Here is a 23,649-nt window from a genome sequence, read left to right as displayed (position 1 = left end):
TCCCAGTCTTTTCAGAAACACGTTTGCAGCCAGGAACATGAGACCAGGTTCCTGAATGAGATAGAAGACTGAGTAAGGAACAAAATAAAAAAAATCCTTCCAGTAGCACCTTAGAGACCAACTAAGTTTGTCATTGGTATGAGCTTTCGTGTGCATGCACACTTCTTCAGATACACTGAAACAGAAGTCACCAGACCCTTATATATAGTGAGAGGGTGGGGAGGGGTATTACTCGGAAGGGTGGTGGGAATGGGTGATTGGCTGCTAGGTGTGGTAAACCTGTGGACAGTTGGTCTCTAACGTGCTACTGGAAGGAATTTTTTTTATTTTGTTTCGACTACGGCAGACCAACACGGCTACCTACCTGTAATCTGAGTAAGGAGCGCAACTGGACACAAAACACACACACACAAGTTGAGTGTGGTACCTGTGCCCCTCCAGCCCAAGGATGCTTCCTTGCCCAGTTCTCTAACTCAGAGGACTCCCATCACAGAAGCCTCAGTACAACCAGAGTTTCCCACGGGCACCAGCTTGGCCACTGTGAGAACAGGATCCTGGACTGAATGGGCCATTGGCTTGATCCAGGAGGGCTCTTTTTGTGTTCAGTCTTCCCCATGCCATCTGACTGGAACAGGATAGGCCCCCTTTACCCTCAAAATGCACCTTTCAACGAAGGCAGGATTTGCAGCTGGGACTGAACTGCTGCTCCTTTATAAGGCTCAGCCCAAGGTTGGCTATTGCTGATGTATTCAAAACCCTATGAAAGGTTAGCCGAGGAAAAACTGTGTGTTTATGGTATGTGAAAGACTGGCTCTAGATCATTTAGTGAACTTTATGATTGAGTGGGGATTCAAATGCAGGGTCCCCTTGTTCCTATTCCAACACTCTAACCCAGCCATCACCAACATACCAGTCGTTGTTGGTCTAGAACTCCCATCAATGCCAGCTAGTACAGCCAATGGTCAGGGGTTTATGGGAGTTGTACTCCAATAACATATGGAGGGCTACTGAAGCTCCCAATCTCTCCCTATGGGCTCCCTCTCTTTCCCTGTTTTATCGTCACAACAAACTTTGTGTGGTGGGTTAGGCAGAGTGATTGTCTCAAGGGTGCATGCTATGAGCTTCATGTGTCCAAGTGAAGATTTGAACCCAGGTCTCTGCATTACCTGTCGTGACACTTTCATCACACCAGCCCTCAACTTTGTTGTGGTTAAGAGAAATAAATAGCAATGCTGAGTGCTCTTGAAACATGCCAGTATGGAAGCATCTAAAATTAATACTTTTAAAGTGTTTCCTCCTTTTTATATAAAACTCGATTCCCACCCGCCTCCAAAAAAGGGAGCAGGGAAAGGGAGGTGAAGGAAGTGAGGGTACAAGAGGGTACAGTCTCCTGACTGCTCACAGTGATGTTCCAGGTACAACGTACCCCGGCAGCCTTTAAACCCTGCTGAGCATCTTCTCCACCAAGTGGAATCGAAAATGACATACCTGTCACGATTTTGTGGGCCTCTTTCACTTCGCTGTTCCTCTTTGTCTTCTCACCCTCGCCTCCCTGAGGGATACTGAGTCACTGTTCTCTGCAAAGGGCCTTTTCTTTCTCCCGTCAGAAGGAGAAATGCTTTTTCATGTTTGGGTTTAGAAGTGAATTACTGGAACAAAGAAGGCCTATAAATTACCCTAATTCTGCTGAGAGGGAAATAATCTTCTGAGAGCATTTTGGAAGGTAAAATTACCCTCTTTGGAGCAGCGCCCACAAATGTCCAGTGTGGATGATGTGTGGCAAAGACCCTGCCAGAAATAATGAACTCGTGCCAAGCAGTAGGCTGCCCAGCAAGCAGAGTGGAAGGTGTTCTAGGAAGGGGGCAGGGGATGATTCTTTGCTTTTGTCACCTTGACAGCGGATGTTGCTAGGTCTATGGGGGCAAAGGTGGTCATTGCCATTGATGTGGGCAGCAGGGATGAGACAAACCTCACCAATTATGGCGACGCACTCTCTGGCTGGTGGCTGCTGTGGAAGCGGTGGAACCCTTTGGTGGAGAAAGTGAAGGTATGCCTAGGGTAGAATTGCCCCTAAATAGCTGCTAGCCCAATCATCTGTGGCAATTTGTGGTTGATTCCAGGGGATCAGGCAAAGGTTTGGTGGTATGGTGGTTGTTGTTGTTTTTTTAGTGTTATACCTGGAAAGGTTTTTAACAGCCTGAAAGAGAACTATGCCTTTTAATTTTCCTAACACAGATTTGGGCTGGTTGTTGTTATTTCTTTCTGAGCTAGTGACCATTTGTGATAACCTATTTGCAAGGCTGCATTAGAGTTCACAATGACTCTTCAAAGCTTTGATTGCACAGATGGAAAATAAGGCCATACATACTGTTTTCCTCCACACCATGCCATGATGAGGCCAGACAGACATGGTTGTAGCCTGTGTATGTTGTGCCATGGCACTAAATAGCTGACAGAGTAGCCATGTCTTCACCACCCACCCACATAAGCCAGTTTCAAACCTGCTTTAAATGTCATGGCTCCATGCCTAGAGTTGCAGTCCTCTGAGAATTACTTTCATTAAAGGGATTAAGGCTCTACCACAGGCATCCCTAAACTGTGGCCCTCCAGATGTTTTGGCCTACAACTCCCATGATCCCTAGCCAAGAGGACCAGTGGTCAGGGATGATGGGAATTGTAGTCCAAAACATCTGGAGGGCCAAAGTTTGGGGATGCCTACTCTACCATGACAAATCCTGCATAGATAAACTGCAACACCCATCATCCACAGCAGGCATAGCCAGGAATGACTGGTTGTCGTTTGGCAACATCTGGAGGGCTGGTGTTCCCTATGCCTGATTTATAGCACACTCACTAAACAAATTCCCAGGATTTGGGGGATGTGAAGTTAGAATTTTGGTCAGCCAAGATGGGTGCTGCTGCCCATTCTCTTGTGGGAGCTTAATGATACTTGACATTTTTGGCAGGTGCTGAACATGGCCGAGATCCAGACCCGGCTTGCCTATGTGTGCTGTGTCCGGCAGCTGGAGATGGTCAAGAGCAGTGAATACTGTGAATACATCCGGCCACCCATTGATCGCTATGGCACCTTGGACTTCGGGAAGTTCGATGAAATCTGTGTGCGTTGGGGTCAGAGGAAGCTAAGGCAGTGGGGGAGAAGGGTGCCTTCTGGCTTGGAGGTCTCAAATTACTGTACTTGCTTGTCACAAGATGGTGGGATTCCCCCTCCCCCTTATGCCATGCCTTTTTAGATTATTAGCCTGATGAGAGGGAATGCCCCTGCTTTTTATTTTAAAGTGATCTTTAAAGTAACCCCAAGGATCAGGATTAAAATTCTTTAAATAGATTAATCCAATAAAACCAGTCTTCTTAGCTGAAAAACATTCCAGTGAAATACTGGCCAGCACCTAGTTTTTAAAATAAAAAATTGAGCTATTTTGAATTCAGCAAAGAGCCATCAGCAAGCATTGGAGCCACCCCACGTGTCCCAGCCCCGTGCAAAAGACACAGGCAAAAGGGGCTTATAGCAACATGCTTGTGAGCAAGAGTCTTTGCAGCAGAGACTTATTATTATTATTATTAAAGATTTTCTTGATTTACAGATACATGTGCAATGTCTCTCATAACATTTTTACAAATCAGTTTCATTTGTTGAGACATTGGGGCGAAAGGGGGGAAAGGTAGATGGGGGAAAGATGGGTGGAGGTGGGGTGGGGTGACGATGTTTCTATTCTAATTGGTATATGTGGGGTTTTTTTTTGTCAGCCTTGCTTGTGCTGGTTCACCCCGGTATGGACCTTTTCTTCTTAACATAGTTCAACAACATATTTTAGAAGAGCCATGAGGTGAATGGGCTCCATTTCTGTCCTCTGGGGCTGCCACAGGAAACCAGCTTCAACTATAGCGGCTGATGATTTCCTTCCTTCCTTCCTTCCTTCCTTCCTTCCTTCCTTCCTTCCTTCCTTCCAGGAGGTGGGCTATCAGCATGGGAGAACAGTATTTAATGTCTGGTGCAGGAGTGGTGTCCTGGACAAGATGCTGAAGGACAGACAGGAGCTCTGCAAATCCAAGCTTCCAGGAGTGAGTATTCCAATGGCTCTTCCTAATGTCATTTTTCAAATTATTGCTCTCCTAACATGATTGCTTCACAAAGCTCATAGTGGTTTTATGGCAGAGGGTTTGTTTGTTTTTAAATATGCCTCTTGGGTCCTCTGGAGAGAAGATCCTGGATTGCAATGGTGACTGGCACCCCTTGGGAGTGGTAGCGTAGAAGGCAGGGAGACCAACAGTAGGTGGAGCCAGCCACTGATTCGCTGTGAGTAAGAAGGCAGGCAGGTGAGGGCTGCCGAGGGCTGATTGCTGTTTGTGGGGCAATGCCCCATTAGCTTTAATAGACCAGCTTCAACTGCTGGACTGTGCCACTACCGCGTTTCTCCGAAAATAAGGCACCGTCTTATATTTATTTTACCTCAAAAAACACACTATGGCTTATTTTCAGGGGATGTCTTATATTTTTCCTCCTCCTCCTGCCGCGGCCGGTATTGCTGTTGTGCCTATCACTATGTCTTATTTTGGGGGTATGGCTTATATTCCTTGAATGCTTAAAAATCCTGCTATGGCTTATTTTATGACTATGTCTTAAAATATGAGAAACAGGGTAATTGCCATAAGAGCCTGTGCTGAACCAACGCACTAACACATCCCTGACTTACAGAGCCAGTGTGATGCAGTGGTGTTAGAGTGTGAGGCTAGGACCTGGGAGACCCGGGTTCAAATCCCCACTTGTCCATAAAGGTCACTGTTTGACCTTGGGACTGTCATTGCATCCCAGCCTAAGCCACCTCCCAGGGTTGTTGTGGGAATTAAATGAGGAAGGGGAGAACTTCTTGGAGGAAAAAAGGTGGGACATAAAAGGAGTAAGTAAGTAAGTAAGTAAGTAAGTAAGTAAGTAAGTAAATGTTACCACAGTCATCTAATTGCAAGCTACCTTCTGACATGGTCTTGTTTTGAAAAGCAGGCAGAGATTCAGAGTAAACAAACAAATAAATTCTTCTTTGTGTATTCCTGCACTATCTCCAGAGGCTTACAGCAAGTAGCAATAGATTGTGTTTAGAATGATGAGTGGGGTGGAGATCTCATTTTAAAACTGAGTTTTTAAAATACAAAAGATAAACACCTCACCCTTCTCTTGATTTAGCTGCAGGTCTTCCCTGCAGAACTCAGGGCTCTGAATCTCCATAGGGAGCTGCACGCTTGAGAGGCTGCTGTTGAGAGCATCTGGCTTTACGCACCTCCATTAATTGAACATGGTGCACAGGAGGTGCTGTGAAGAGAGAGCTTTCATTCGATCTCTTTCAGTCATGGTAGGATAAAGTGGACACGGAAAGAGGCTGATGCCCCAAGTGATCTATTTTCTCTGTGGGTTAGAATAGCCTAGGGTAACATTGAAAACACATGGCTTCCCCCCCCCCCCGAAGAATCATGAGCTGTAGTTTACTCCCCACAGAACTACAGTTCCCAACACCCTTAAGCTACGGTTTGCAGGATTCTTTGGGGAAAGCAATGTGTTTTAAATGTATGGTGCATATCTCAGTGAGGCTTGAATGTCTTGTGGATTCCCCACTCTTCCACCCCGTCTCTCCATAGCTGCTTCTGGGTTTTGGGAACATACAGTGGTACCTCGGTTTAAGTACACAATTGGTTGCGGAAGTCTGTACTTAACCTGAAGCATACTTAACCTGGAGCAAACTTTCCCATTGAAAGTAATGGAAAGTGGATTAATCCGTTCCAGACGGTCCGTGGAGTACTTAACCTGAAGCGTATTAACCTGAAGCGAACTTTCCCATTGAAAGTAATGGAAAGTGGATTAATCCGTTCCAGACGGGTCTGCGGAGTGCTCAACCTGAAGCGTACTTAACCCAAAGTATGAGTGTAATTGGTTCTGGAAGTCCGTACTTAACCTGGAGCATACTTAACCTGAAGCGAACTTTCCCATTGAAAGTAATGGAAAGTGGATTAATCCGTTCCAGACGGGTCCACGGAGTACTCAACCTGAAGCGTACTTAACCCGAAGTATGAGTGTAATTGGTTCTGGAAGTCCGTACTTAACCTGGAGCATACTTAACCTGAAGCGAACTTTCCCATCGAAAGTAATTGAAAGTGGATTAATCCGTTCCAGATGGGTCTGCGGAGTACTTAAACTGAAAGTACTCAAACCAAAGCGTACTTAAACCGAGGTATGACTGTAATTATTTAAGTGATTGCAGCATCTCCTGTGTGCTTCCCTCTCTGCCGGTTGTGACTCATCCAGTTGCCAGGGGTCTCCTGCAGGCTCAGCCTCCTGCCACCCCTTTGACTCTGAAGGGCAGGCCCCAGACAGAGTGCTATGGAAACGAAATGGAGACCTGGAAAGTCATCCAATATACAACTAGCTACACACACAGCTGGGAAATGGAGGCTGCCTTGCACCAGAGCTGATCCAGTGGCAGCTGGTTCCATTTGCTGTGTGTTGTAGGGCATGGCACAATTAATGTTAAAAATAATTTTAAAAAATAAGTTCCATGCCCAATCAGATTTTTACCCCAAGAAATGCTTAATTTTATAACATATTATGCAAATTGAGCAACTTTGTAAAATTTATCTTACCTTGCATAATTTATCCTGAATAGTTGATGGAGGGAGGGGCAAGGCAGGCCTCTGGAGCCCTACCTAGTCACTAGGAATCTCTTTGAGATACCCTTTGGCTTTTGAAATGCCTCACGTGTTTCCCAGCTTATCTTCACAGCCATGAGATCTAGAAAGTTGCCCCTTTTTTTAAAAAAAGGAGATGTTAGAAGCTGCTGAGTTGGGTTCTCAGGAAGATGAGAATCTGCTTTCAATCTCCCATGCCTTCTTCTACATCAAAGAAGTAAAAATGTCGTGACTTCTTCAGAATTGCTGAATAACACAGCCCTGGATGCAGTGCATGAATGTTGACAATCCGAAATAAATTTAATGACAACTCAAACCTAGATATGTAAAATATATCCTCCTTCTCCCACACCCTTCATGCTTGTTTTCCATTTTTTTATATGTGCAAGCAAATGCCGGTGACTGTCAGCATTCTCCGACATCCCTCTGAGTTCTTGACAGTGAACAATGTGCCCTGGATTGGAACGTTGAGTCACCACATTTTGGACATCCGCTGCAATACGGAGATAACATATCTCATTAAAGGACCTGCCCTTTGTAGCAGGGGATTGATCTTACTGCCTTGTGGCTCAGTTCAATAGCTCTTAGCCAGCCAGCGGAGTGGCCTCTGTAACTATTTTTAAGATTTAGTGACTCTTGGGCTGGCAGCCTTTAATTAATGCTCCTCCAACCAGATGTTCCCTTCCTCTGCTGCAGGGCATCTGATCCTGGCCCTCTGGCATTGCCATAGCTCTGTGTGGCTTGGCTCAAGCACTTCCTCTTCCAGTCTCCTAGATAGGGGCAGAGAGGAGCAGCTTGGTCAGGAGTACAGCCTTCACCCAACCTGGTGCCCTTCAGATGTTTCAGCTTGCAATTCCTATCCCTTGTGCCTTGCACCCGAAGCATCCTAGTGAGATCATAGCAGATTATATTATTCATGTATCACTTTCAGTCTCTTAGCCCCTGCACTGCCCCAGCCCTCCCTGTTAAGCTTCATTTTCCAGCATGAGGTTGAGCATGCTATTATAATTGCAGGGGGCCTATATTCATATGAGGCCCTCCCCCAGGTGCCTCCTCTGAGGGAGGTTCGGAGGGTTTATCATTTTATTTTCATTTATTGCCTTTATATCAAACCTTTTTCTCCAAGGCGCTCAAGGTGTCATCCAGCATTCTCTGCTCTCCTCATTTAATCCCCACAACAACCCTGTGAGGTGGGTGCAGCTGAGAGGCGGTGACTGCCTCAAGGTCATACTCGGTGAGCTTCATGACAGAGTGGGAACCCTGGTCTCCCAAGTCCTAGTCCAGCTGCATCATCACACTGGGTTGCAACAAGGGGAAGGGCCTTTTCAGTTGTGGCTCCCGTGCCTGTAGAACTCTCTCCCCAGGGAGGTCGGTGTGGCACTATCACAAACACCTTTTTGGCTCCAGGTGAAACTTCTTGTCTCACAAGCACTTGACACATCATAATATTTTGCTGCCTGTTGATGCTGTTGTTTTTGCTGCTGCTTTATCAGCTTCAGACTTTCTTTGGGTTATTTTTTTGTCATTTTATTGTAATGCAGTACTCTTTCCTTGCAATCTTATGTCATGCTTTCTGCTTTTAAAATTCTGAAAGCCACTTGGAGGCTCTTCATGTGTGTCAAGCAACTAATGAATTGAATTAATAACAATAAAGAACATAATGGATGAAGTTACAGGTAGGTAGCCATGTTGGTCTGAGTCGAAGGAAAATAAAAAAATTCCTTCAGTAGCACTTTAAAGACCAACTAAGTTTTTATTTTGGCACACGAAATAAAAGTTTTTATTTTGGCACACGAAAGCTCATACCAAAATAAAAACTTAGTTGGTCTTTAAGGTGCTACTGAAGGATTTTTTTTATAATGGATGAAGACACCCTTGGTGGTGGCGGCATGAACAAGTGTCAGCGGGAAGAAGGCTGCTGCACTCAGGTGCCCCTTAGGAGCTTCCTCTTTGGGGCATCCGGTTGGCCTCTATGAGAACAGGATGCTTGATGAGACAGGCCACTGGCCTGACCCAGAAGCCAGGCTCTTCTTAGACATCCATCTCTTCTCTTCCAGGTGGTGACGTGTCCCACAACTTCTTTCACAGACCTGGCAGAAATTGTCTCCCGAATTGAGCCAGTCAAGGCTGTCATAGTGGATGGTGAGTTGGGGGTGGGCTGGCTTCACCAAAAACCAAAACTCCAATTCCTTTGTTTGTTGTTTTTGTTGTTCAAGGATCCCCAGGAAATCTGTTCAGGTTTGGGGTTTTTTTTGCAGCAGGTGGGCGATGCCCTTCCACGTAGCCCTTGGGTTCCTGCTTTTCCCGCTGTCCCCTCCCCCAGAGGTGACCCACCCATCTTGCCGCCTGAGATGAAACAGGAATTGCCACCTCCCAGCCCACTAAAGTGCACCCCACTTCTGCCACCAGCACTTTCCAAGCTCAGTGGGAGCCCGGGTGCTCCTCAAAGTGTTGCCACTCATTTGGCAGGGAAGACAAGTGGCAGTGCCACACACTGGAACACACTTGGTGGCAGTGGAAGCAGTTGGGCAGGCTGAGGGATGCCTCTTGCACTTCCATCACCTGAGGCAGGTGCTTCACCCCACATCATGGGGAAACCAGCTGCGCCTTCCCCCACCTTTGGGCTGAATGAGTCTCTCCCCCTTACCTGCCTTCTGTTCAGATGAGTCCGACTATCAGACGGAGTATGAGGAGGAAGTTCTTGGCAGCCACAAGGACGACTATGTCAATTTCCTGAGCAACCACACTGAAGACGACTCCGACTCCGTAAGAGCTCCCCTGGGCCCTACTGGTTTGGCCACTGTCTTCCCATTATGCAGTGGAGCCAATGCAAGAGGGAGGTGGAGGTTATCTTGCCAAAAGGGGTCTTAGACATCATTACGTGACTAGAAGGCATCCACTGGCTCCTCAGTTGCAAGGAAAAAGTACTCTGTAAACATTCAGGGGTAATCTTTATTTTATATCTTGCATCTTATAACATGTTCCAGGAGTGGGATTCAGAGATGGAAAGGGTAGAATTCTGTTCCTCTTATGCTGCTTTATGACCCTTAGAGCTGTGAAGACACACTTGCTACTGTGTGAGCTATATCTAGTGAAAAACTGCACACACACACACCACTCTAAACCTATAAGTAGAGGCAACGGTAGGGTAGCTCAGATGTGGTTGCATTTACCTTTGCAATTATGAGGACTAGAAACTCATGTGTACCTATGAGAGATGTTCTTTTTTTACAAAAATGAAATCTGCATTTGTGGGTTGGTTGAAGTACGTTCCCAGTGACTAGAGGCTAAAACAAGTTTTTTGAACTTGGTAAAAGATATCTGACAGGGAAACATGATAGAGATGGTAGGTCTTATGTGTAGTAAGTGGAGAGAGACAGAAGTTTCCCCCCTTCTCCCTCTCTCCAAATTATCCCTGCATCACCCACTGAACACAGGTTGATATACCGTAACAGCTAGAAAAATCAGGATGCTGACCTAGATTGGGGACAGGGAGCTGCCTTATGTTGAGAAATTTATTCTGTCAGGGGAAACATACCTGGGATGCTCATGGGCAGAGGCAAAAGTAGGCCACCTTCGTACCACCACCCTGTGTGCTCTCCCCCCCCCCCCGTGCCCCGCTCCCCTCTGCTGTGCTAGGAGAAATAGGCTTCTCTTCCTCCCCACTCAGCAAAGAAACTCTGCCCCTTCTCCTCCTCTGGCAAGTTGCTTGGCTCTGGCAGGGTAAGACCAAGCAATAGGGCTTTGGCAGGGAGACCACTTCCCAGGTGAGAATGTCAAATGAGTCAGGTTCAGCAGCTCCTTGCTCTTGGTGGGGGGGATGTGATCCAGCAGGGTCCTGCTTTTTAGAGTCTTAACAATGCCAAATTGCACACAGCACACTCCCAGGAAGCTCAAGAGGCATACAGCTCATGCTTGCTCCTCCCCCTTGCATGTGAACTTTTGGCCCTGGACAGCAGAGCCCAGAGGGGAGCCCTTTGTCAGTGACCTCTGGGGCCTGACAGTCCGAATGAAAACCTTTTGTCTTCTTTTCTTGCTCCCAGCAGGACCAAGAAGTCCGGCGCAGAAAGCGTATCAGCATCATCAGCCAGGACAGCCAAGGAAGCAGCAGTACGGAGCTGAGCTGAGCTGCTTTGGGGGGGCTCCCAAGTGGCTCAGGAAATCCTTTCCCATTCACTACAAAACCTCCTCTCTTTGCCATTACAAAGCTTCCTTGTTCTGAGATGAAAGTAGTGCCTTTACCCCCCTTTCTTTCTTGCCTAAACCCAGCATGGGTAGCAAGAGTGAAAGGGCTCCTGACCATGGCTAAACTCTCCCCTTCCACCATTTCTCAAATGCAGCTCTGCAGAAACCTTTCACCAGCAGCTTGGCCCAAACAGATCCCAGGGCAGCATTGAATTCCTGCAGGCTGGGTTTGTGGAGTGAACGGTGCATTTTGTATGCCTGTTTGTCCTATGAACAAGATGGCGACAGCAGAGAGAAAGCGAGTGTGCATGTCTGTATTTTTAAAGGGTGGGTGGAGAAGTGGGTTTCAGTACTCTTAAATTACTGTTCCACCCCCCCCCCCCTTATTTAGTTCTTGAACCAGCATCTGCAATGGGAGGGGGGGCATGTGTGAAAGGTTCTGCCAGCAATTAGTAAGAAGCCTAAATGTGAGCATGCAGAATGAGTCTGGATGTTCCTTGCTCTACTCTGACACGGTGTGAAAACGAAACCATCTGTTGGGAGCTGTGTTGCCCAGCAGTGGTGGTGGCAAGCAATCTCACTAAGAAGACAGCACTGATTGAGATGCCTTAGCTGGTCCTGCTCTCCACAGCAGATCAGGGGGAAGGACTTTTCTTTCCCTTCTGCCTTTCTCTGAAGCTCCATCTGGGAGTCCTTGGCTCACCTGACACTTGTGGCATTTCCACACAGAGGGCACTCCTGCCTCTGGCCATCCAGACAACCTTGTTCCATCTCAGCAATGTTGGGTTGTCTTGTCGCTCTGTGTGTTCAGATTTTTTTTGAAAAAAATAAAATAAAAATCAAACAACTTGAACCTCTTTTGTGCTGTTGACCAAATTCACTCTCTGCCCTGAGCTTCGGGTGGCAAAGCATGTTGGTGAAAGGGGGCGTGTCTCTGTGGGTTAAGGTGATATTGTGGGGGTTGCTGTTAAGGGTAGCAGCTTCAGGGATTTATCAGACCCACAGGGGCATTCTCTAGGGCAGGGGTGTCAAACTCAAATTCATCGGGGGCCGCATCAGCAGTTTGGTCACCCTCAAAGGGCCGGTTGTATCTGTAGGACTATGTGTCCACTCTTTATTATCATAAATTATTGTCACTGCATTCAATTATTACTGTTTTTTGTAATAATGTAAGTAATAACTAGCTCTGAAAGCAGAAACATAGAATAATGGCAAGTAGATATTCAAATGTACAATTATTGTACAATTTATTGAAAAATGATTTTTGGTAACTGCACTGGGTGGTGGAGGCTCGCTAGGGTTTCATGCAGGACCTTTGCAGAGCTACTAGTACCTGGAGATGCTGGGGTCCTTCTGCATGCAGGACAGATGTTCTGACAGTGAGCCACCACCCTTCACCAAAGGGACTGGCTGAGGTTGACTCACTGGAGCTGCTCTCCTGGTTCCAGGGTTTAAGGGCCAGAAGTATAAAGCAGCATCCTATGTTTCTGAGGAGAGGGAGAGGGAGGGGAGGGGAGGGGAGAGAGGGAGGGAGGGAGGGAGGGAGGGAGGAAGGAAGGAAGGAAGGAAGGAAGGAAGGAAGGAAGGAAGGAAGGAAGGAAGGAAGGAAAGAGGGGAGAGAAAGAAGAGTAGGAAATAAGGAAGGGACTAAAGAAGGAAAGAAAAAGAAAGAGGGAGAGAAGACGGAAAGGGAGAAAGAAGGAAGGAAGTAGAGGGAAAGAAAGAATAAGAATGAGGGAGAGGAAGAAAGATGGGAAGGACGGAAGGAAGAAAGGAAGGAAGGAAGGAAGGAAGAAAGAAAGAAAGAAAGAAAGAAAGAAAGAAAGAAAGAAAGAAAGAAAGAAAAGAGGGAGCAGGAGGGAGAGAGGAAGGAAAGAGGTGAGAGAAAGAAGAGTAGGAAAGAAGGAATAAAGAAGGAAAGAAAAAGAAAGAGGGAGAGAAGACAGAGATAAAGAAGGAAGGAAGGAGAGGGAAAGAAAGAAAGGGAAGGGGGGGGTCGCCGCCTTGATTCAGCGCCAGAAAAGAGCGTGAAGGGACCCAGGGGCAAAAAGCATTTCCCGTGCAGCGTGAGGCAGTGGGTGTCCGTTTTAGGAGAAGTGCGTAAAGCCTCAGAGTTGCACGTTCGTGAGGCTGAGCCGCTGCTGTGTGCCGCTGGCTGGGGCGCTCGGCGGGCCACATGACGAGGTCTGGCGGGCCGGATTTGGCCCCCGGGCCTTGTGTTTGACACCCGTGCTCTAGGGTAAACTTCATTGAAAGGTTTAAGAGCTGCTTTAGAAATTAGGAAGCTGCTTTATACCAAGTCTTACACCTTTTGGTCCATCTAGGCCAGTACTGTCTACTGACTGGCGGTGGTTGGCTCTCTTGGATTTTGGCCAGGGGGTCTTTCTCAGCCCTTCCTGGAAATTTGGGGGGGGGGTTGAACCTAGAGCTACTGAGTTGCAGTCTTCTCAGCCACAGGGCACTTGCACAGCTCCTGTTCATTGGGCTTCCGCAGGAGAATTTCCCAAAGGGCTGTGTCCCATCTTAAAGGAAATGAAGAGGGGAAGGACTTCTTCCCTCTTGCCTCAGGCACCAACATACTCTGAGCCAGACCCTTTATGGCTAGATAGAGCTTGCCTCATTTATTCACTCTCCCCCCCCCCCCCCGCCCCGGTTCCCTCTGCATCCCTATCACTATTCTGTGAGGTCGGCCAGTTCTGAGCAAGGGCGACCAGCCCCAAACTTAAACAGGAAGCATTGTAGCTAAGCAGAAATTTGAACTCTCATTTCCTCAGTTTAATTCCTGCATTCATGCTTCCACATTGCACTGGCCCTCATTGCTTTTGGAGACTGTGGAGCTGGGGTGGGGGAGGGGAGTTCCTGGAGCATCACAGGGAGAAACTGGTCACCTGCTCTTCCAAGAGACACTGAATGCTGCTCTACCTGCTGGTTATAAGAGTCAGGAAGGTAATGATACAAATAGAAGCATGTAACATGGGCGTAGCCAGGGGGGTGCAGTTGCCCCCACCTATATCAGGTAAATAAAAATACTTAACTGACCAATTGCATCGTAGAAAACTCAGTTTCGCCCTCCCCCAACATAAAGCCTGCCCCCCCCCCAATTATATCCTGGCTACGCCCATGGCATATAAAGTGGAACTTCAAAAGCAACTAAAGGCAAATTAACCCTGGATTATAAAAATTCCTCTTTTCCCAAAGCATGCAGTTGCCATGCTGCCCAATGAGAAAGGGTGCTCTCTCTTTGTAGCTGACAACCTGCCTCACCTCAAACAGAAGCGGGGAGGGCGGGGAGAGAACCAAATTATGCAGTGGTGGAAATAGTATCCCAGCTTCCACCTATCTTTTCTTTTCCCCTCTCCAGTTTGCTACACGGATGGCACAATCTGCCTCCACCTTTAGGTGCGCTGATCTCAACACATTAGTAAAATGCTATTTCTATACACTGCTTTGTTGGGGGGCCTTCAGCATGAGAAGCTGTGTCAGGCTGCAAAGTCACCTGTCTGTCACCTTTTCAAGACTGCAACACCCTGCCCTCAACACAGAAAAGGGCGAGTGAAATGATCAAGGCTATGGAGCAACTCCCTGCCCCCCATGAGAAAATGTTGCAGTGTTTTGAGGCAACATGATAAAACTTTAAAAAATGATGTGTGGTGTAGAAAGAGTGGAGAGAGAAAAGTTTTTGTTCCTCTCCCATAACACTGGAACTTGTGGGCACCCAGTGAAGCTGGATGTTAGAAGATTCAGAATAGATAAAAGAAAGCACCTACTTCTTCATGCAACGTATAGTTAAAACTATGGAACTTCTTCCAGCAGGAGGCTGTGATGCCCACCAACCTGGAGGGCTTTAAAACAAATGGGAACACCTCCATGGAGCGTAATAAGATTATCAGTTGCTACTAGCCATAATGGTTATGCTCTGACTCTTTGGAAGCAGTAATACTTTGGAAGATCAGTTGCTGGAAGCCACAGGAGGAGAGAGTTGCTCTTCTGCCCATGTCCATTGTGGGCTTCCCATTGTTGCATCTGGCTGGTCCCTGTGAGAACAGGATGCTGCACTAGATGGCCTGATCCAGCAGAGCTCTTCTTATGTTCTTGTCATTGGCTTTGGCTCCCTGCCTTCCGTGCTACCAGACTCAAGGGGCACCGGCCACCACTGCAGCTGTCCCTATGTGGCACCAGCCAACATGACTTACGGGAAGGCTCTGTTCTGCCCTCTGATGCATTTAATCGGGACGTGAGCGAAATCTATCCATATTCAGAGACTGTGCCAGTGTCCCAACTCATCCATCTGTTTCTTTAGGGTGGGAATAAATGTCACATTTGAATTCCATCTCCCCATTGCCTACACACTGATAATCTCTGAAGTACCATATTCCTTGTGAAAACACGCACATACTCACATACACAATGTTCCCCTGCTGTTCAGCATTTGAAGACTTCCGGTTTCGTCAAGCTGCACCATAGAAGCGTTTCATCCCACGCAAGACACCACACAACCTTGCTATGCTGCCTATGAGCGTGTAACATCATGCACCTGTAAGCATATCTTCATGAGGACCAGAAACCTGTTTAAATCTAAATACACATGAACATAAACACAGTTCAGAAAACTGATCTCTTCCTCCATCCACCATTGCCTTATATAGTCTAAAGCAGGGGTAGACCAAGGGGGTGTCCTCTATATGTTGCTGGACTGTAGTTCTCATCATCCCTCATGCCAGCTGGGGCTGTTGAGATCTGTAGTCCAGCAACACCTGGGGGGCACCCCTCCCCTAAACTAATAAATTCACTGCAGGTGTGATGAGCTTGTGGCCTTCCAGATGTTGCTAAACTTCAACGCCCATCGGCCATTGGCCATGCTTGCTAGGGCTGATGGGAGTTGTGGTTCAACAACATCTGGAGGCACCTCTTCATTTTAACTTATTTGGCTTTCCTCTTCTACCATTTCTAATAATCAAAGATGTCAACGTGAGAGATTCCTGGAGGATGTTGTTATTTATTTATTTAAAAATTGTTATTTATTTTTTATTTATTTAAATAAATTTTTGTTTATTTTATTTATTTAAATAAATTTTTGTTTATTTTATTTATTTAAATAAATTTTTATTTATTTTATTTATTTAAATAAATTTTTTATTTAAATAATTTTTTATTTTTTTATTTATTTAAATAAATTTTTATTTTTTATTTATTTAAATAAATTTTTATTTTTTATTTATTTAAATAAATTTTTATTTTTTATTTATTTAAATAAATTTTTATTTATTTAAAAAAATGTTATTTATTTTTCTAAATAAAAAAAAATTCAGGTTTGCTGGTATCTTTTTGCTGCCTCCCAACACTATGCAGTTAATAATTTTGCTGCAGTCATTACATTTTAAAATGATTCCCACGTCCTCTTGTCTTAATATATCCTCGAGGAGATCCATCAAAACAATGCTGGCATCCAGTGCCCATTATCCTTTTAATTTCATTGGAAGGTTTATTAATGTTGCTGGCAATAAAAAAGCCAGCTTATGTCAGGGCTCAGTGACCTCCTCTTTCCTTGTCTTTCAAGCTGATTGAACCCAATATGAGCAGCCAAAGCAGGGGTGGGGAACCTTATCCATCCCGAGCGGCCACGTTCCCTTCTGGGGGCCACATGCCAAGGGTGGGTGGGACTAGAAGCAAAAGTGGACAGAGCAACAAATGCAGATTTTACCTTTTTTCGATAGGCTGCTTTAAGAAAAAACACGCACACACAAAAAGTGTGTGGCAAGTGAAGGACAAGTCCCAGCCAGGCCCGAAACACTAAAGGAAAGTGCAAAGCAAGACTGGTGAGATGTGTGGTCTGGGGAGGGGCCTGAGAACCAGACAGAGAGACCCGAAGGGCTACATTTGGCCTCCAGGCCTGAGGTGTTACCCATCCCTGTGCTAGACCAAGTACAAAATAACCCATCTGCAGCGCCACAAATCCAACTCAATGGTGTAACTGTTGGAAAATGTTGATCGCTTCTCCTACCTAGGCAGTTATCTTTCCACAAGGGCCAACATTGATGCCGAAATCCAGCATCACCTGAGCTCTGTGAGTGCAGCTTTCTCCCAATTGAAGTGAAGAGTGAGGACCAGCACATTCGCAGGGAAACCAAAATGCTTGTTTACAAAGCTATTGTACTGCCCAACCTTTCTATATGCTTGTGAAACGTAAACGCCATCTCCAACTCCTTGAAAGATTCCACCAACGGTGTCTCCGAAAATTTTTACACAGCACTTGGGAAGACAGGCAAACTAATATCAGCGTACTGGAAGAAGCAAAGATCACCAGTGTTGAAGCAATTATTCTTCAACATAAACTTCGTTGGACAGGTCATGTTGTGTGGATGCCTGATGATTGTCTTCCAAAGCAACTACTCTATTCCGAACTTAAAAATGGAAAGCGTAATGCTAGTGGTCAACAAAAAAGGTTTAAAGACTGTCTCATCAAGGCAAATCTAAAAAAAAGTAGTATAAACACTGACAACTGGGAAACACAGGCCTGCGAGCGCTCCAGTTGGAGAACAGCCTTTACCAAAGATGTCATGGGCTTTGAAGACACTCGATCTCAGGACGCAAGGGAGAAACGTGCTAAGAGGAAGGCACGCTTGGCAAATCCACACCGTGAAGCTGGTGGAACAAAGAATGCGAAGTTTCCCTTTTGTACAGTAGGATAGTTTCTACAGACACGACGCACATATCTCTGTCCTCTATCCAGGCAAGCGAGAAGCGTTCTTATCAGAGCTCAGGGACACATTCCAGGTATGCGAAACCACTCAGAGAGAGTGCATGGCAAGGCTTATAACCACTGTAATATGGCGACAACTCTGACGAAAACATAACTTTGCTTTTCTATTGTGACCCCCGTTTGCAAGGGGTTTCTCTCCCCCTCCTCCTCTTCCTCCTCCCCGGCCCCGCCTCCCTCTAATCCTCTGAAAGAATGAGATCAAGTTAATTGCTCCGTTGGCCGTTCTCCCCTGGAGAGCAGAAGCGAAGCTTGGAAACCGTGAAAGAGTGCAAGTGAGAAGAAATATAAGGAACGTCAGACAGGAGGAGGGGCTGGTACTCTCCCAGGCCATCCTGCCAATTTTAGAGGGCGAGAGATGGATGTTTACGTTCTTGTCCAGAAGAGGAGTAAGCATCTGTTGTTGTTGTTTAGTCGTGTCCGACTCTTCGTGACCCCATGGACCAGAGCACGCCAGGCACTCCTGTCTTCGGTAAGAAGTAGGGTTGTCAACTGGCCAGAAAAACAATGTGGCTCGAGGTGCTTTGCCTTCGACACCAGCTCAATGGGCAAAAAAGTCAGTGCCTGGAGCCTGGAGCTCCAACATCTGGTTTAAGGTTCAAGCTCTATCACGTAGGACTTGTGTGGGCACATCACTGTCTGCCAGACCTTGCTCCCCAATCTGCAAAATGGGTATATAATGGAGTCCTGTTTTGTGTGGGCTGAGAACAGAGACTCCCGCGCGCGATAAATTGGGTGAGCAAGGTTCCTTTGGCTTTTAAAAACAAAGAAATCAAAGCTTGTGCAAGGGGCAGAAATTCATTAGGGGAAGCTTTTGCAGGTAGAAGCCTTTGCCCTTTGAATTTCTGCAGATCATGCCATGGTAAGGTTAAAGGCACGGGGGCTTTTTGTGAAAACGGTGGCAGTAATTGGAGCCTACCTTTCATTATCCTAGCATAGAAGATCCAAATGGCTTTGAGTGGAGAGCGGGATGTCCAGGTGGCAGAATCCACGAGGTTCTGTCCACGAGGCTGTGTCACATTGAACCTGTTCTGCCTTGGCCCCGCCCTCTGATCCCACCCCCCGGTTTTTGAAACCAGCAACCAGACCTTGTGAGTCCACTCGCTCCCCTTGGCCCATCTCCCTGTATCATCGCTGTTCTCTTCCCCCAACGCCGAAACAACCCAGAAAATCACAACATGCAGAGTAAACAGACGCACATTTCCCTGATTGGCATAATTCCCTCCCAATTATGCTATTTGGGTGTTTGCTAATGAGTGGGTTTTGGAGCACAGCCGCGTCTCAGCCCCTGATTGATCGATCGTGCCGCCTCGCTGGGAACGGGGGGAGGGGGGTCGTCTTGGGGAAACATCTGCTCAGGGGGCGTGAAGCCTGATCAGCGGGCGGGAATCTATTTGTCTGAAAACTTCGGCTGTGACTGTCACTGGCAGGTAGCAATGCGGGAGCCCTGGCGGTTGTCGTCGTCCCGGATAAACGGTTCAAAGAAACAACCCCCCCCCCCTTGCATCCACTTTGCTGAATTTTAAGTGGGCCGAATCTGGTCCATAGGAACCAACTCCTAGCGGCCGAAGGGACCTCGCTGGGACTCCCCAAAGTTGATAAGCATTGCCGTTCAAATTACCTCATCTCACCTCCCCCTTTATTTAAGGTCCCCTGAACTGGTCAGTGCTTACAATTAAGAGAAAACAAGCATAAAAACTAAGAGGCAATAACTGGGAAAATAATAAAACGTAAGATGTAATTTTGGAAAATATGGAATAAAAATGATAATGCAATAACATTTAGATAAAAGAATACAAAATTAAGGTAGGACAAAACAAGCAGGAGAAACTGATATTTAAAGAACCAGAAGAGGAAGTTGAGGGAAGTCAAGGGAGGAGTGGGGGGGGGCGGAGATTGGGACTTGCATATGTTTTGTTTTTTTCTGTGATAATGATTAATGTGTTGAATTCAAAATGTAAAACTTAATAAAAATTATTATTATTATTACTTTTTAAAAAGCCAGCTTGGGGTTAGATCCCCCCTAAAAACAATTTGGGATTGTTTCCCCCCCCCCAAAAAAAAGCTATGGGTTCACCATGTTTAAACAATAATTTATTTGACTTACGTTCAGACCCTATATCTATATTTAGGGTCTGAATGTATGTCAAAAGATTAATTATAAATGTGGTATCAGACTGGGAAATTTGTATAGAAAGATCTTCTTTTTTCCATTTAATGTGCAATTGCTGAACCAGATATAAATTGTAATATGAGGACAATGCTGTTATCGGGGATGCAACACCTCAGCTCAGAGGCCTGCACTGATTGCTGATTTGCTACTGGGCCAAGTTCAAGGTGTTACTGTTAGAATACTGTTAGAACAGCTTGGGACCAGTTAACCAGAGAGATTGCCTTTCCCCACATGTGCCCACTCAACTGCTTTGCCCTGTAGAATTGGCCCTATATACAGGTGCCACCACATAATACCTGTTCCACATTTGTAAGAAATCGATAGGTGGCAGCACCTATTGGCAATCAGGCAGGTGCCTCACTGTTACTCGTTTTGGAGCCTGCATAAAACATTTTTGTTTAGACGAAGCTACCCAGATATGTAGAATGCTTTAATTTTTGTTTAGCTTATCACTGATTCTAATTATTATTTGACTGTTATAAACTGCTTTTTAAAAAATGGGTTTTTTTACAGGTGGTCTCTCTTTTCATAAACTGCTTTAAGGGTTTGTTTGTTATTTACAGACAAGCAGTATGAAATAAATAAATAATATGATTAGTAAATAACATGTATGATAAAATTAACTTTAAAAATATTTTATCTATTTTTGCATCTATCTATATATTAGCAAGTACCCTTCCTGTTAGAACCTAAAAATAAAAATAATTTTTGGAGCCATTAATGGAAGTGCAAGAACTCAGAAACCAATTGTTCTGTGTTTGTTTGTTGGGAAACTAAAATATCCTGCACTGGTCATTCTGTATGAAAGTAAAGGTAGGTGTGTTTGGTTTTCTTTTTTTATAATATTCTTTATTAATTTTTTACATATATATATATATATATATTCCATAAATCATTTAACATTCATTTCTTAAACAATATTTTTGGACTTCCATCAACCACGTCTCAAGATTTCCAAACTTTTTTTTTTAATTTCACCTTGTATTCCTTATTTCACTGTTTGGTTTTATTTGGGGCTCACCCTCTTTGCACAAAGGGGAGGCTCCAAATCATATCTCCTCTGACTGTCTTGGACACTTCCCATGGGATTTTTTCTTTAGCTCTGATGTGCACCCAAGATGTTTTAGCTGGGAAAATGTGAAGACTGTGAAAATGTGGCATGCAAAAGGGACAACTGTGTGTGCTGCACACAATTGACTGCGTGACGTGCTGCTGCTCCCTTGATTCATCAGTTTATTGGCCTGCTTAGAGATATGTTGATTTCTATTTATGACAGGGATCATAGAATTGTAGAGTTGGAAGGGATATCAAGGGTTCTCTAGTACAACGTTTCTCAACCACTGTTCCGCGGCACACTAGTGTGCCGCGAGACGCTGGCTGGTGTGCCGCGACGTGCGGCGACGAGAAGGGCGAATTGCATTGTCACGTGCCTGGCAGCCGCCAATATCCAGCACCGACCCGCCGGAAAGCAATATTTCTCCTCCTCTTTCCCAAAGCTCAGTGCAAACGACTGGAGGGTGGTTTTAGTCATAATTATATAGTCAATATAGGGCGGCACAGAGTTAATTTTTTAAACTTTTTTAATGGTGGTGTGCCTCATGATTTTTTTCATGGAACAAGTGTGCCGTGGCCCAAAAAAGGTTGAGAAACACTGCTCTAGTACAACCCCCTGCAATGCAGGGATCTCAAGTAAAGCATCTACGACAGGTGGCCATCCAATCTCTAATTAAAAACCTCCAAGGTCCATTCCACTGCCAAACAGCTCTTACAGCCAGAAAGTTCTTCCTGGTGTTTAGTCATAATCTAATTTGTTGTAACTTAAAGCCATTGGTTTGAGTCCTACTGTCCCAAGCAGGAGATAACAAGCTTGCTCCATCTTCCATGGGACAGCCCTTCAGATATAGTCGAAGATGGCTATCACATCTCTTTTCCAGGCTAAACATACTGAACTCCCTCAATCTCTCTTCTTAAGGCGTGGTTTCCATACCCTTGGGAATCTTGGCTGCTCTCCTCTGCACATGTTCCAGCTTATCTAGTTGCAAGTTTGGGGAAGGAGTGGGCAGGAGCCAAAAGTTCATGGGGTAAAGTGTACCGTGGAGGAAGAGACTGGTGGGCACATTTCTCCTTTTCCAGGGAGATTACAGGTAAACGGCCCACAATGAGTGAAACAGGGAGCCCTTATCCCTCCAGACTTGTCCCCTTAGGACTGGTTGGGTGGAAGGTAGAGTGGTGACACTGAGACTAAGGAGGAAGAAGGAGGAGACTGCCAGGGCGATCTACACGGAACAGTTTTAAGTAAGAAGGCAGACGGAGCTGGCTGAAAGCATTCTGAGCTTGGTGGGGCAGTGCCCCACTTGCCCAAATGGATCATCCTCCACCCTGTCTAACTTCATCAGCTTTGAGCAAATCAGGACAAGCGCTCCACAGAGAGGTTGTCTGGAAGGCCCGCCAAATTACCTGCAGCTGGGGTGGGGTGGGGTGGTGGTGGATATTGGTGAGCATATGGCTTTGAAACAAATAAGACTCCCTGGAGGAGTGTGTGTGTTTGAATAAGACAGCAGGCTGTTTCGTTCTGTGAGGAAACACAGCACGCGAGAAGGTGATCAGAGGGTGAATAATTTATTTTTGCGTGAGAATAAAATGGAGAGACCTGACCTTCACACCCTTCTGTTTCTATCCAGTGGTTTAATCCTTTTACGGAGGTCATGAAACTGTCCTGGGGCTGCTGCACTTCAGGCTGTGAGTGGGGGCTCATATGAGGGGATGCATCCTCTTCTCCAAATACAAACGCGCCTCCCTGCAACTAGAAAAGCAGCAGAATGCTGTACAGTTAAAGAGGCTTGCTAATCTGCACTAACAGCCATACTTCACATTTTCATATAATGTTTTAAGAGTATTCAAACCACATACTTGGTGATGCAACCAATAAGCTTATAAGCAAGTCTTTGTATGTGCAATCCATTAGGGGGGTGTCTATGTTCCTGTAGTAAGAGAATTCTTTGTCCCCCCATAAATCGCACAAATTGGATGACTTTGCAGAATGTCAATGCTTTCTCTTAATTGCATAACTTAGACTGGTTTTGCTAGCATAATTGGGAAGGGAGAAGGAGCCAGGAGTCTTATTCAGCCATATTGCTTTCAGATATATATTTGCAGCCTTAAGGACTGGAACTTTGTCCCTGAGATTTTTCAGACTGACGAAGTAGTCCCCCTATCCTGTGACTTTTTTCTTCCGCAGCGGTGAAGAATCAAGGCTTAGTTTATCCCACCCCCGCCGCCCCTTGCTGCATCATCTGATAAGGTGGCAAGAGGATACCTAAGATTTATGGTAGCCCACAGTTTAATGAAGTGGAGCAGATAGTGTCAAAGCCAAGCCAGTTCCTGTTGCTGGCAGTTCTGAAGAAAGAACGGAAAGAACGACCCTTTGTATGCTCACAGGGGTACTATTTCATGTATAAATACTTTTCGTGCAGCCTAGGGTGATGAGTCTAGGACCTTCTGCATGCAAAGCAGATGTTCTACCACTGAGCTACGATGCTAGTTCAGTGCTTCGATGTAATCAGTGAGGGCGCATATCTAAGAGACGGCATTGTCCTTTGCACAGGACCAGAGTCGTTGTAGCTTTATTTAATTCAATCATGCATGTCCTCAGGAGCACCGCGACTGCCTTGCCGCCAACGCACCCAGCCGGCTCGGAGCTTCCGCGTTGAGCCAGGATCCTCGGATTCCAAGATCACTTGGCCGCCTCCTGTGAGGGTGGTTCCAGGGCACTCTGCACATCCTCAGAAGCACTCCACCGATCCTACTGCCGGCGCTTTCCCTCCCCGCCCCAGAGCCTCCCCAA

General features: G+C 45.9%; 1 protein-coding gene across 3 annotated transcripts in view; it reads left to right on the top strand.

Annotated features, from left to right (window-relative positions):
• PNPLA7 (patatin like phospholipase domain containing 7) overlaps nt 1-11,722 on the top strand; it is a 97,062-nt gene extending 85,340 nt beyond the window's left edge. For 2 of the 3 annotated variants that reach the window (XM_060270401.1, XM_060270399.1), the window contains 6 exons: nt 1,899-2,047; nt 2,967-3,119; nt 3,970-4,080; nt 8,748-8,832; nt 9,353-9,456; nt 10,734-11,722. In XM_060270401.1, the coding sequence (XP_060126384.1) occupies nt 1,899-2,047; nt 2,967-3,119; nt 3,970-4,080; nt 8,748-8,832; nt 9,353-9,456; nt 10,734-10,817 (686 nt within the window). In that variant the 3' untranslated portion in view covers nt 10,818-11,722. The remainder of the gene's footprint in view (nt 1-1,898; nt 2,048-2,966; nt 3,120-3,969; nt 4,081-8,747; nt 8,833-9,352; nt 9,457-10,733) is intronic. The other variant, XM_060270400.1, reaches the window with a different exon arrangement.
• The last annotated feature ends 11,927 nt before the right edge of the window (nt 11,723-23,649 follow it).

Source organism: Zootoca vivipara, chromosome Z, assembly GCF_963506605.1.
Source record: "Zootoca vivipara chromosome Z, rZooViv1.1, whole genome shotgun sequence".
Lineage (NCBI taxonomy): Eukaryota > Metazoa > Chordata > Lepidosauria > Squamata > Lacertidae > Zootoca > Zootoca vivipara.
The sequence above is the reverse complement of the archived record's forward strand: the minus strand, read 5'-3'. Positions and strand labels throughout refer to the sequence as shown.